Raw genomic sequence first — 14,673 nt, 5'->3', positions numbered from 1 at the left:
GAAGAACAGGGATCAACCTCTCAATGGATAGACTCTGTCTCCTAATTTATCACCGTAGGCTTTTTTTCCCCCTTTTTTTCTAGATTTCCTTCATTAGTATCATGAAATCATGTGTCTATTTCAAAACAGACATTAGCAAGATGATTAGTAATTAGCACATCTGAATTGAAACATGTCCTTGTCATGTCACACTTGGATCTTAACTCTTGTTCAAGATGTTACCAGTAGTCATTGCTTGAAAGGTTCAGATAGTTCCCAACTGGTAATAGCTCAAACGAAAGTGAAGTGTTACTCAGATATTTAAATAGAGATGCTATGAAGTAATAGACTTTGAAAAGATCCATGTGCAGAAGCTGTGCTGAGACATTACTGTCAAAGTTTGCTTGAAGGTTTTACCACTTAGAAGGTTTCCAGTTTTGATTCAGCCTGGGGTTTTTTTGTCATAGAATAGAATAGAATCATAGAAATTTTTTTGTGTTTGAATGCTGAAGAGCCCCTTTGGTTCTAATGTCTGTACTGACATAGCTTTCAGAAAATAGGCGTATTTGTCTGTGTGTTGTAAACATGTAAAGTTATTCCGAAATGTTATCCCAAAAGGTAGCCAATTTAGCATGGGCAGACCAGGGTAAAAGGAGAGACATGAGAATTAAAAATGACAGAAATGTTGCAAAATGCATTGAGGTGGGCATGGTCCTGTCCTGTATCTGCAGAAGTGCAGTGTGCACATTACTGCAGAGGACTTTGTCAGGTAGGTTGGCACAGTCTGCACGGGACACACTCTGGGTGTGCAGAGACTGCTGCTTCTGCTCAGGTGCTTGCTTCACTGCTGTTCTGCAGCTTCTGCACCTCCAGCTGTCCCAAGCATATCTCCTCATTTTTATTTCCCCTACAAGAAGTCTTCCATGTACAAGGAGTAGAATGAAACCTAACATGCCCCCTGCCTGTATGGGTCTAGCCAGACTATGTACTGTATGTGTGGCAAACATTCAAAAATCCCATGCCGGCTTCCACAAATAGTAACAGTGGCTTTAAAATCTTGTCTCTAGGATTTTGTGTGTATATGCACAAGGGAAAAGGAGTAATAGTTGGCATTCTGGCTTTTCAGCTTTTCTCTGAAAGTAAAAATCTTGTTGTTAGGTAAGAACAGAAAACATTATCTGATCTTACCAAAATATGTACGGCAAGGGATGAGAATAATAATAATATGAATACTTGTGTATTTCTATTTCAAAGCTTGTCATAAGATAACTAAACAAAATTAATATTAAATCATGTTCCTTTTTTTTAAGAAAAAAGATTGTATAAATCTATACAGTGATGTCTCTTTAATATGCTCTAGTGATACCACATCTCCTGGAGAAAAAAAAAAAAAAATAACCAACCTAGACTAAGCTTTGTCAGAATTGAGAGTTGGGAAGATTCAGACTGATGATGTGCACTGAGGTTATGTTTAAGGTAGTTTATTCCCTTGGGAGTGTGAAGCCTTGGAAAGTAGTGCCAGCTCTACTGTTTGTTTTGTAAGATACCTGAGAAACCAGAGTGAAAAATACTCTCTTTTGAATACAGTTTTGATACGTCATCTTGTTATTTAATGCTGGTAAACACGTAGCAAGGAAAAATATAATAAGGAGGCTGAAGTGAGCTACCATCAGACTTATTTTTGCATTGCTCTGTTGCACCAGGAGGTTTCTTTCTGCACAAACACTTTTCAGAGTGCTGTTGCGAAGTACTAGCTAACTGCATCTCGTCTGCCCATGTCTCCTGATTTGTGGTGCATGTGTGTTTTAGATGTTTAGATACCACATATTTGCTGTGTCATCTGTGTGAGAAATTGCAGAGGGAAGGAGCATGCATGGCACGTTCACTGGCCAGGACATTTCCCTGTGGGCTACCCTCTGCCTTCCAGGCATCTGAGAGGCTTCAGCCAGCCACTGGTTTAAGTACTGACAGAGAAAAGTTTCCTTCTTTGCCTCCAAAGTTATAGTGGCCTGAATCCAGAAAAGGGGAAAACAGGCTGTTCAGCCTCTGTAACAAGTTTAAGGTTTGTAGCTGCAGGGCTAGAAATGGGATCTAAGCCATCTCTCCACCCGAACATAAATTAGTAGTAGCCTTGGAAGGTTTGTTATCAAAGTGAGCAGTTTTATCTAGCTCTCATTTTCATTATTTTTTAATCCAGATCTTTATGTCTGTAATTTTTTCTTCCCTTTCAGCATTGATCATGTTCTGTTAGTGAGTCTCTGGGAGTGAGTGTACACAAGAAGGAAACAATGAGTTTCCTCCAGCCCCTGCCAGCTTCTTTCTCCCAGGTTTTGATTTCATCCCTGTTTTCTAAAGGTCTGGTGAGCAACAGGTGAATCAATTGACTTTATTTGGATATGGAAAAGTAAAGATCAATACCAAACATATATAAGGATGAGCCATGGTAAGAAGGTGCAACCTGTGGGTGAGGGCAGTAGATTGGGGTCTTGGCACCTACAGATTAGCTTCAGACACTTCACCATTGCTTTGGCGTACTTGTATAAGCTAAGTCAGTAAGAACAAATATACAATTGTATAGAACAAATACACAAGTAATTGTGTTTAAAGGTTGGCATGTGCAATATACCTGTCACAGTCCACAGTTACTGTGAAGTGTAAAAAATTAATGAAGACTATAAAATCATAAGCCAGAGCAATTACTTCTTAAGTAGGTTTATCCTTTAAAAGTCCCATTTATTAACAAGAATCATAACTATCATCTGTAGACTTTATTAGAAATTCAAACTAATATCCTCATGATTTACAAGAAGGGCTGATGTAAAATCAGGCTTAAAAAGCAGAGGAATGGCAGAATCCAAGTAGTAGTGCAATTTCTACAGTGTGGAACCATTAAGAAATTATTTCCCATAATTTAAGCCTAGCCAAACTTGGGTAATTTTCCAGCTGGCAGTCAGTGCTTACACCTGTTGGCAGCTTCCAGTTTTTGAGGCTCCTTTTTAAAAGGTGAGGCAGTGGGTTAAAGGAGGTTTGCTGGAGAGGACAGAAGCCAAACCTCTATTCTTGTATCTGAGGCTAACAGAGGATGGGGGCTGAGCAGGCAAAGTTCTCTCCTGGTGAAAAAAAAAAAACAATCTTCATTTTTGTATCAGAATCACAAACGATGTTATGCACTTCTTTCCTTCTCCATTTGTTTCTGGTCTCTAGGCAGATGTAGTCACTGCTGCAGCTACCTCAGCTGTCAAACCCACCACTTTTTCTCCATCCCTACAGTGAAAAGCTAAGCATACATGTGAAAACACCAATGCTTTTAATTTGTATTTTTGAGCAGTGAGTGGGTATAAGATATTGTACTGAACTGGAAAGCACTATGTCTGTGGGTCTGTGTATATATACATGTATATGAATGTATAGATATATTCTTTATGGATATTTCTGCTCACTGAGAGCATTGACTGGAGGCTACATAGCATAACCAGCGTAACAGCATAACCTGCAAGTACTGCTACTAGACTGGGGAAGAGTACAAAGGATTCACCAATGTGAACCTTTTCTTCTCGCAGATCTTGAGACATTTGGTAGGGTTCTTCAGGCCTGGGATCCTAAAAGCATGTGCTACGGTTAGAATTTTGGTCCTCATATAGAAAAAGAAAATATTCTTTCAGAGAAAAGCATGAAGATATAGCCTAGGTGTGAAGATTTAACAAATAGGAGGAAAAAAAACCAAACACTTCCACCTTTTTATAAAAGGCTCAGTTTTAAGACAATTTGCAGATTTTGGGGCACACAGGATTTTAAATGCTCAAATCCAGGTAGCCATAAAATTTTACTTTGCAACAGCAATGCTAATTTCAGTAATGTTCATTTTAATATGATACATGTGCTTTTCTAGGATTTCCCTTTAACTTTAAGCTTTGACTATTATTTTTTTATTGAAGTCCATTTTTTCAGCTTTGGAAGGGTGATGGTTTTGATGCCCTGAAAGTGAAGGCCAAATATTTAAGCGTTTCAGACTTTGCTTTAATCTTCTCGGAGGCTTTGGGGTACAGCAATTGGTTATATTATTATTAATTTTGAAAAGTCTTGAAGTGATTATTTGGTTTGTCTTTTTTACCTTATAAAACATTTGCGTGCTGTTTTTTAATTGTTGTTGTTTTTTAGCATTTCCCTGGTGACTGTTAATTCTTATAAGGAAGTTTTCTTTATTTCTCTGTCAGATAAAATTTGAAATTTGAATCAGTCCACACACAGCAGACAATAAGTTGTAGTGGAAGCATTATTTTGTTCCATTTTTCTCGTGTGTTTTGGTGCTAGTCAACAAGAATCACCAGGGCTCAGGCCATTTCATCTTTCTTAAAGCCAGTGAGACACTTCAGAAGGGAAGTTCTCACTGCAATTTTTTCCTTTCCTTTTCACTGAACTGATACATATCACCCCTGGCAGATCTTCCTTAGTATCACTGCTTCTGAAACACAGTCCTTGCCCAATTTCACCGTATTCTTTCAAGGATTTCTTCGGTAAGTACATGTGAATAATGGGTTAATCAGACAGACTGTATTAGCTGTGATTGTACTATCAGTTTGCACATGCATAGGAATTCCAAAACATTTTCAAAGCCTTCGGCTTCACACGTGCTGTAGATTTGGCCTGCATATCTCTAAGTGAGCATTTCTCCAGTACATCTGTATATCCAACAGCAGCTAGCACTGCTCCACCTGGGCTACTGCATGTCTGGGATTCTTGGGTAGGTATTCTCAGTTGCTCAGTCTGCCAGAGAATCTTCCCAGGAGAAAGATCTGGGGAAATATTTCACCATCAGGTTGACAAAAACTTCTTGAACATTGAAGATGTTTCCTGGGCTTGTTATATTACAGAGTAGTATGATTTAACAGGCTTAATGTTTTGACATGCTGTGCTTTGTTCTGTTTTTAAATTTTCTGCAGTGTACATAAAAGTGGAAAAAAGGATGGGCTGTTCAAAGAAAATCTTTTGTTACGTGGATGTACCATTAGAAATACAGAGGAGGTTGCAGGAATAGTGATCTATGCAGGTAGAAGCTGTTTTTCTGTCTGACGAGGCGTAACGCCTTTTTATAGTTTCCTTAAAATAATGACAAAAATCCATATGACATCATTTGATGTAATTGCTTCTGCAGGGCATGAGACCAAAGCTTTGTTAAATAATAATGGACCTCGTTACAAACGCAGTAAGCTTGAAAGACAGATGAATGCAGATGTCCTTTGGTGTGTCCTCATACTTCTAATCATGTGTCTGTTTTCTGCTATCGGTAAGTGCTCTTTAAAAGTAGAAACTTAAGTATCAGACTCTCTTGAGATTCATGAACTTAGCTTTATGAAAGACATATGTAGCTGCCAAACCATGAAATCTATAAAACTGCCTCTATACTGTCTCATTTTTGTTGTGTTTTCTTTTTTGAAATAAAGATATCTTGATACACAAGCTATCTAAATAGCTTCTTAGTAACAATCAAAATACATGCTGTTAGTATCAGAGATCTGAAGGCTTAGATTCTGCTACCCTTGATCGAATCCAAAAATATCAAGTCCAAAAGAATCAACTTTATAAGCAGTCCCTTCAAAATTAGAGGTGGTAGTGTGTAACATGCCATTAATCAGTCAACAAAGTAATTTATGAGCAGAGAATAAACATAATTAGCACAGTGCTATTCCCCAGCACTGTTTATTAAATCAAGGGCACAATTCACAACATTAGCACACTGGCCCTAAGGCTGCACCTTTAACACAGAAGAAATAAATAAAAGTCTAAATCTGCATAAATCCAAGTAGGAGACTCTAGACATCGTGGAGTGTTAAAGGAAATGCCGAGGTTCAGGTTAATACATTTCAGGCCTTCTTTTCGGTTCATATGTGAGAAAGAATTGAGTTTTAGATTCAATACACAGGATGATTTGTTATATATGGGGTTTGGATTCCATGTCCTTAATGCTTGTGTGGGAGTCGTATGGCATAAACAGCAGAAAGTTTCCTAACAACCGTGGTGTAGTTTAATAACAGTCTTAGGCCATTTGAATACATCTCTGGGTGCCCTTTTCCAGGTATTGTTAAATGCTGCTTAAAGATTAGTATTTCCAGCTGTGAATCAGCCAGTATATTTGTTTCCACTGAGTTTGTGACACTCCCATGTCGTGTCTCAGCTTTGGGGAGCCCAGTCCTGAGGGCTGAAGCACCCTGGTAGGCTTAACTTGAGGAGTCATTGCCCGCAGCTGTCCCCTCTGCCACTGTATCCGAGGTGTGTGCTCAGGAAGCTGAAACAAGAGGAGGTGGCACACAGGAGGTGACACGGGCCTTCCCTTCGGCCACTTCTGCTGCAAGGCTGGAAGCCACCAGTAGAGGCCAGAGCAAGCTGCTGGAGGTGGTAACAACCAAAACAAAAATGGAAAGACATTTTCTTGAGCCTTGGAAACCATAGGTGCCTGGTGCTTTGAGACGTGTGAGGCTGTGTTCTGTAAGAGTCAGGCAATTTTTGCATTTCTGTCGAGAAAGTATAAGCGGAGGTATGACATTTAACTAATGCTTTCAAAAATCTGAGTCAGGATATTTATAAAACAGGTCTTGATATAGGTCATTCTCAGCGTGTGGCTTCCAATTTTTGCTCTCAAGACTGAAAATATAGACTTCGATGAAGACATTAGTATGGTGATGTACTCATGTTGGTAGTACAGGGATAAAATAATTTGCTCACTTGGCTTAAATATTGTTTTTATTTTTCAGGAGTTCAATGCTGGGGATTTGTATCAAGAATGTAAAGGACCTTATCAGATGTGGCTTACAGATTAGTTTTAAAAGAAGACCTTTGTATGGCAAAGGTCTTAAAAAAGACAAATCTGGCCTTAAGTTCCCACGTAACTCAACTCCAAGAATTAGTCCATACAGTAAACATTTTTCCTTGGAGTAAAATTGCATTTTTTTTCTCTTTCCACTCTTCTGCAGGTCATGGCCTATGGGTATGGCAATATGGTGAGAAGAAGAAACCAGTTTTTGATGTTCCAGGGCCTGATGGCAAATATTTGTCTCCTGTTTTAGCTTCACTGTATTTATTTCTGACAGTGATCATCGTTTTCCAGGTAAACAAGTTGTACATGCTGTCACCTCTGTTCATAGTTTGCTGTAATAAAGCTATAAATGTGAAGTGTGTGTAGTGCTGCTTCCAACATTGAGGCACATGGGAAGCTGCACCCTGCCACTCATAACTGTCCAGCCTTGGGGCAGACCTCTGGGTGGTACTTGACCCCTGGGGAAGTCAATTCCAAATGTACTGGACACCTTTCCAACTAAGAGCAAACTGTGGCCTGCCCTGTCACTCCAGAAATGCAGATGGGTTCTGCCCCTTTGTAACTTGATGGCATTAGGGTACTACTAATGTTTACTAGAGCCTTAACCCAGGGGGTGAACCTCAAGTCTCCTCAGGTGCTTTCAGCCATTGTCCAGGTCAGTGCATTGTTACCTGGCTGCTCCACTGCTGGGTTAACGAAGCCAGTGGCTTGGAATTAGAGACTAAGGAAGCCAAGCAGCTGGGATCCCTTTCTAGGGAAGGGGGCCCAAAATACAGCACTATACCAGCTACTAGGAAGAGAATTAACTTTATTCCAGCCAAAACCAGGACAGCATATTAGCCTAAAAAATATCTGCTTCTGTCCCAGTTTTGATAATTGCACTTCTGAACACAATAATGCATTTCACCTCTGAAAATTACCATAAGTTTTCCTCTTCCTAACATAATAGTTAAACTATTTTCAAACATGGTAATAACCTTACAGTACATGCATAAAGTACATAGCTTCTAATCTAGTACCAAGTTAACTAGATTTTACTAATTCCTTGTGTCCTTGCTTCCATTTTCTCCTAATTCTCTTTCTTTTTGGGTATTCTAGGTTATGATTCCAATTTCCTTGTACGTATCGATTGAAATAGTTAAAATCTGCCAAGTATACTTTATCCATCAAGATAAAGATTTATATGATGAAGAAACAGACTCTCAGCTGCAGTGCCGAGCTTTAAATATCACAGAAGACTTAGGTCAGGTGCAGTTTATCTTCTCAGACAAGACTGGGACACTTACTGAAAACAAGATGGTCTTCCGAAGATGCACCGTTTCTGGAATAGAGTATTCCCATGATGATAACGGTGAGCTCATCATCTTGGTTTCTGTTAACAGTTGTGCTTTGGGCAATCTTAAGTAGATAGAACAATTACTTTAATCTTCAGTCAAAAAGAAAACCAAAAGAAATTGCATGTAGCCACTCAGCAAACTCTGTAATAGCCGTCTTCAGGTTAGTATAATTTGCTGACTGTATTCAGCTAGCAATGACAATTTTATCAGAGTGTTCTGAAACATCTACAGTATGTTGTCAAGGCAATTAAAGCTTCTGGCTTTAGCTCCTGATACGGTAAAGCACTTGAGCACAGAGCTAATATAAACAAATTGAATAGTGCTGCTGGTTTCACAGTTGTTTGGTGCGTTTGAACTATAGTGTGTAAAATATCAGTTGTAAGCATACAGTCAGGTTAGTGTCTGATTGAATACGTGGAAGGAGATTATCCTTTTGTTTTGAGAAATAAATGTAAACAAAGCTGCTGCTTTTCATATTAACAAGAAATATAATCTGACCTAATATTTGACTTTATCAGATTCTTTGCAGTGCTCCAGTGTGACAGATGTCTGTGTTAAAGTGTCTTCAGTGCTGTATGAGCACTGCGGTTGAGAGAATATCCCCAAGTATCACTAAACCACACTAACACTAAAACTAAAAAGTCACTCTTTGTGACAAGGGAATGTGGGGCTTGTCATCCCTGTGTCATCTCATCACCGTTTAAAATTATGAAGTGAATTCCTGGTTTGTGATTTGTTTGTAATTTGTGCTATTTCCCTCTAACATTTTGTTGTCATCTGCAGCATAACAGACCTTAATTCATCAGATCATGCTCTGTGTGCAGGAAAATATATCAATAGCTACAGTATTGCATTCCTACTTGCAAAAAAATAATTTTGTTACTAAATAGCATTTAAAGATCATTGATCAGACTTGAAGACTGTTGCAGAAGTTCAGTTTACAAATAGGATACAGAATAAGAGCAATAATCAAACTACTCTGGAAAACCTAAAACATGCTGTAGAGAACTCACAATCTTTTCCAAAGTTTTTCCAAATTGGAAAAAGGTATCTTGAAGTTTTGGATTATGAAAGGATTGTTCTTGTTTTTTCTCCTCCTTTAAAGTAGTACTGAGAGCTTACATTTAAAGCACTGTTTTTCAATAAACAAGGTCTTAGGTGTTGTTATTATCCCAGTGTTACAGAAAGAAATGAAGCAGGGAGAAGCTGTCACTTCCTACCTCCATACTGTAGCTAAGAAAGAGAGAATAATTAGAATTAAAAGTGTTTCTGGACTCCTAATTCTGCTTGTGACACTTTGATTAGTTTGTTTTTTTCTTTTTCCTCGCCATTGATCGTTTGCTTGTTTCTACTAATTTCAGAGTGTACTCTGTTCCTTGCAGGAATGGTGATGGCACTGCCACTAAAACAGTGCAGAAAGGGTATTTTTATGAGCTTGGTATCATCATCTACATACTGTAGGCTAAGCTCAGGCTCCTGAATTTAAGTATGATTTTCCAATCCTTTTTCTTCAAATATAATGTATTTAACAAAAGTTTAAGTTTGTGTGTGCTTTCCTGTTATGTTTTCAGATTACAATATAAATATTAATGAAAGCAAATGAATTTCACTACAAACAGAAGTGACATATAAATACATAAAATAAATTGGTTCTTTTTGCAGTCATTCTTTTCACATATGGCTACATTTGGGATTTCTTGTAAATCCAGTCAGTATAGAATTTCTGACAAATACAAGTTTTAAATTGACACAGATTTTATGCATAATATTTTATACATGCTATTTTATTCTTTTTTTCCTTCTTTACAGAAAACAGATCTTTCTCTGTCATTCTATATAAACAGTGATAATTTCATATTGATCTTGTTCCCTATAATCAAGATTAATAACACAATAAAAACTATTCTTCAAGTCTTTTGTTAGCTCTGTTCTCCCATCTGACTTTCTAACTATCTCTTATATTTTCTGTTGCTGAAATCTTTTTTGTTTAAATATGATAAAATGTCTGTCACAGCTCTTTGTGGTTTTAGGGAGTGCATCAACATTTCATTGCTGTGTGCTTACTTGCAAATTATTTGTCAGCCACTTTTCAATGTCTTATACCGGAGTGAATTCCCCTCTGAGATTTTGGGGCATATGTTATAAATAATGCTATCCTTCTCTACACCTCAGGTTTTGCTGAATATTTCATTAATTAGAAAATTCTAAAATCTTTCACTTGGCAAGTGATCTGAGGCTGCTACATATGCAAGAAAACCAAGCATATGTTTGCATCTGCCTTATCTGTTTCAGAGATGATGTGTCTTTCTTTGCTTATCTGAGCAATTTTTTCTGATATAGTGGTTTTGTTATTTGGAATCAAACTCAGAGCAGCACTTTAGATGAAGAAATGAATTTAAAATTGATGTACATGGGTCAAGATTCAAAAGCTGAAGATAACAGATTATTTTCTACTGTAAAGGCTCAGAATGAAAAATCCTTCTTCTGAGCTCTTTGGCTGAAGTTTGTTATTTTACTGTGTTTGGGTATCAGTGCCTGTTATTCCAGTTGCTTGATCCTTCTCATGGTAAGAGCTTGTTCTCGGTTATAGATAGTTTTACAAAACTTTAACTATCTGATTCAAGTTTTCTATGCCAAGTGTTTGGCTCAGGCATGAGTTCTGGTGGAGAAATTTCAGTCAGAACAGCTCCATTCAGCCAAATCCAAGAACAAGACTAAGGCGTAACACACTTTTGTCCCATGCTAAGAAGTTCTGCAAATTTTCCTCTGAAGTCACCTAGAGGCCCTGTATTCTGGGCCTCAGCCATGCACACACACAGAGGGGGAAAGTTGTGCCTACAGTGGCAGATTGAGGTCTGAAATTTCCTAACTTTGGAACTTTAATTTTCTATTGAAGCATCTTTTCTGCGTAATGTAGTACTGCTATGTATCTGTAATTATTCTATCAACAGACTGTGCATAGCCTTCACAAATTTTCTCTATGCTGCATTATAAGCTTTTCTCCCTAGAGTTTGTTCACAGTTAGGAGCAGTTATCCCATTCTTTTCTGTTCCACAGAGATCATTACACTCCATTTGTCATCATCATATCTGAGTTCCTCCCACTAGTGCATTAAGCAGTGCATGTGGCTTTCCTTCAGTGTAGCTTGGTCTTTCCCCTTCGTCCTCTCCCTGTGTGTGCAGTGCACAGTTTGTTTGGGTTTGGGAGCTGCTGAAAAAGCATATGCTACACCGTGTTAGGTTTGGCATGTTTGAGGCAATGTCGTCATCCTGAGTGGTAGGAATGTCCTTATTTGCTTTGGAAGTTTGTTCCACAAAGCCATGTAAGTTCTCCATGTGAAAGGTGAGCTTTGCAATTGCAAGGGAGAGTTCTGTTGTGCATCAGACACGGACATGTTAGTCATAGTTTTCATCACAGAGGCTTATATGGACCTTATGGAAGGTTGGAACAATTAAATTCTGCTGCAACTAAAGACATAATACTTCTTTTAGGTAGTATAGGGAACAGGGGCCAGTTTTCATGACTTTGCTGGAGAAAACATTTTCCTTCAGAATTTTCTGTCAGCTCTCAGTTTCTTATGAGGCTGATGGCACTATGCCTAGGAGTATTGCATTGTTTTGGTCTAGACAAGAGGTGACAAAAACATGAATAACAGAGGCCAAGAAGTTGCACCAGTGTGGGACAGAATCTCTTGGCCAACTGGAAGTAGTACACAGTATTACTTATAGGTACTGTTATGCAAGAGCTTGGCACCAGAGAGGAATCCAGGAGCACTTGTGAAGGCTGTAAGGAAAAGGGTGAGTGTACTGAGCAACAGTTCCATGATGCAAGCTGTATCAAATATTCATTATTATTGAGGTCACGTATAATATTTTGGCACTAGACTATGCAGTGATTTGGATCAAACTATGGGAATTCAACCTGTGTGTTTGGGCCCTGTGGAGACTATGTTGATAGGGACGGAACTCTTGTTGCCTAATTTTAGATATTTGCATGGAAGATAGTCATCAAGTGACTACAGTGACTGGAGAAAATTAAGCATTTGTTTGATGGAGTTCATCAGGCCTATTTTAGACATCTACATTTGTTGTCTAATGCATGCCAATTTATGTTTGATTTAGAATTCTAAATACAGATGAAGAGAATTGTCACCTCATATTTGTGTGACGTGCGTTCTTAAAATCTGTTCTGTTGTCTCCTTCAAAGGTGCTTCTTGATTCACAGACTGTTAATTCAGGAGCAGGGTATGTCATGGACTGCTCCAATGGAGAAATGATTGTCCCATTCAGAAATGTCTTGGGCATTTATGGAATTCCCACTGGCACTATACTCTGGTTAAATTCCAGAATTATTCTTCCAGTCAGTACTCCCTTCTAGCCCAAAAGAATGTTAACACAAAAAAAAAAAAAAGGAATTATTTCCTTATGTGTAAAACCAGATTGCCATACCACAGCTCTTCCCTTCAGGCTAGTAGCCAGCTTCTAACAATTCTTGGAATTGGCCATGCCCCTAAGTCTGTCTGTTAATCCCAGAGACAGTATGTGCCCAAAAGCTGACTGTGCTTCTGAAAGTTGTTATATAATTTAGCTGCGACCAAATGCTCTTGGCCTGACATTTGTCCTAGTTGTTTTCCAAATGTTGAATTAATCACACTCTTGCCTATGGGGTATGATCTCTGTTTTCCTAGTTTTAGCCACCCATTGTATGGAACGTTTGACAACACACAAGTTGAATCTCCATGAATGCAACCACACAAATCCAAAAAATCAGAAATTTTTCATTCTTTGCATTCTTTCACCTTCCTTCCAGTGACTGTGAAAAAAAAACTCTAGACAACATAAGAATAAGAGAAATTTATGAGGCTGAAGGCAGATGATTAAAACCTCAGTGATTTTCTTTTGCTTAGTGAAGTTTCTTGATCACTAAATCTGAGGCAGAAGTATTTTCTTTCTGCTTCCTATTTTTTCTTGCTGAAGATTGACCAGCAGATGCTTTTCATAGGAAAGTGCATTATATTTTTTTGAAATCTCTTTCTTAGTTTGGGGAGCTGTTTTGTAGTGGAACTTTCTTACTCTTTTTGTGTGTAGTCAGGGGAACATAGTCTGCACATTCCAGGCACATTGGAGAATCGGTTTTATTAGAAAAAATTCTACATAGGAATCAGGAAAACCTTTTGTAAATCTGTAAATGCAGCTGCTGCTTCCAAAGGGACGTCTCATCTGCTACTTTTACAGTCACAATCTTCAGAAATCAGGATAGTCTGTTTAGGCCTTCCCCAGAAAGACCAAAACCTTTAGCAGAACTGGGTGCTTCAGGCACCCTGTGTAGCTTGTTTTGTAGTTTCTCTTTACATTTGTTATTACTTTGTGAACTGAGGAGAGAACGGGTGCCAGTAGAACTAAGTACACTGGGAGTGCCCCATTTAAAATCCAACAAGAAAATTGCTCTGGAAAATCTCCAGAAAAGTAGGAAAGATCTCCATTTCTATGTGAAATAAAAAGTTCTTAATGAAGGACTTACAGTTATTCATTGTAAGCCCCTGGGGATGCCATGAGGAGAGAGGAAAGAAAATCCTGGTGGTCTCTAATGTCAAAACTTGTCCTTATTAGGGAAGTTGTTGCAAAGTAAGTGAAGTTAAGATTATGTTAGCACACTTGTACCAATTTATAGCATTCGAACTGCTTGGCTGTATATGTAGACACTGGGGTGCACTTCAGAGTGAAATAAGCTCACACCCATAAAACTACTAAGGAGATAAGGTGGTGTGGTGATGCTTGCATTGTGCATCTAGATTTACTTCACCATAGTTCATTAACAGCCTTATTCAATGGTTTGGGGTGAAATGGAGTAATCCCACAGTGGGACCAGTGTCTAGACACAAAGAGTGGAGTCATTCTGCTTTAGGGGGTCTGAGGTTCATTCTGCTGGAAGTGAAGTTCTGTAGAGTTTCCTGATCCCACTTTGCTAGTGAGTGGAACATCTGGCTGTGTGGCACCAGGGTCTCTGTCCACCTGCACAATGGATGCCTCATCCTAGAGCATAGCATGGAAAGTAAAACAAAAGCAAGCAAAACCAAAAAAATGAAATAAAAAGAGTTTTAAAACAAGAGTGTCTCTTCAAATACTTAACAGCTACTACAGCATTTCTATTTAGAGCTTACTGTTGTATTCTGAAAGATGGAAGAGAGTTCAAGGAATAAGTATTAGTTATTGTTTCTTCATTGTGCCACGAATGTAAAATGAACTAGAGGATTGAGAAATTTCATTTTCATTAATTGAGTTGCTGTGTTTCTCAAAGTTCTGTCTTTGGCCTTTCTCTCTCACACAAAAGATCAAGGCCATCAGTTTGCAGTGCTGAAACTGAAAAGCATCCCACAACAATGTCTTTCAGGTTATAATGTTCACAGAAAAAGGTTCTGAGTCGGAGAGGGCTGAGTGGGTGGAGAGAACAGCGTGTTCCCAAAGAAGCACACTTTGCACAGCTGAAGCATTGTGAACCTTAGCCATAACATAACAATTGAACCAGATTTCATTATTTCGTCAAACT

At 38.4% G+C, this 14,673-nt stretch overlaps 1 protein-coding gene across 1 annotated transcript in view; it reads left to right on the top strand.

The window, feature by feature from the left end:
- Positions 1–14,673, top strand: part of ATP10A (ATPase, class V, type 10A) — a gene marked incomplete at both ends in the record, with an annotated part of 44,272 nt that overhangs the window by 23,264 nt on the left and 6,335 nt on the right. The window contains 4 exons of the mRNA XM_008945661.1: positions 4,920–5,026; positions 5,132–5,263; positions 6,948–7,081; positions 7,889–8,141. Coding sequence (XP_008943909.1) covers positions 4,920–5,026; positions 5,132–5,263; positions 6,948–7,081; positions 7,889–8,141 — 626 coding nt within the window. The remainder of the gene's footprint in view (positions 1–4,919; positions 5,027–5,131; positions 5,264–6,947; positions 7,082–7,888; positions 8,142–14,673) is intronic.

This window comes from Merops nubicus, unplaced genomic scaffold (assembly GCF_000691845.1).
Source record: "Merops nubicus isolate BGI_N331 unplaced genomic scaffold, ASM69184v1 scaffold21358, whole genome shotgun sequence".
Taxonomy (NCBI): Eukaryota; Metazoa; Chordata; class Aves; order Coraciiformes; family Meropidae; genus Merops; species Merops nubicus.
This window is presented reverse-complemented; position numbering and strand designations above follow the sequence as displayed.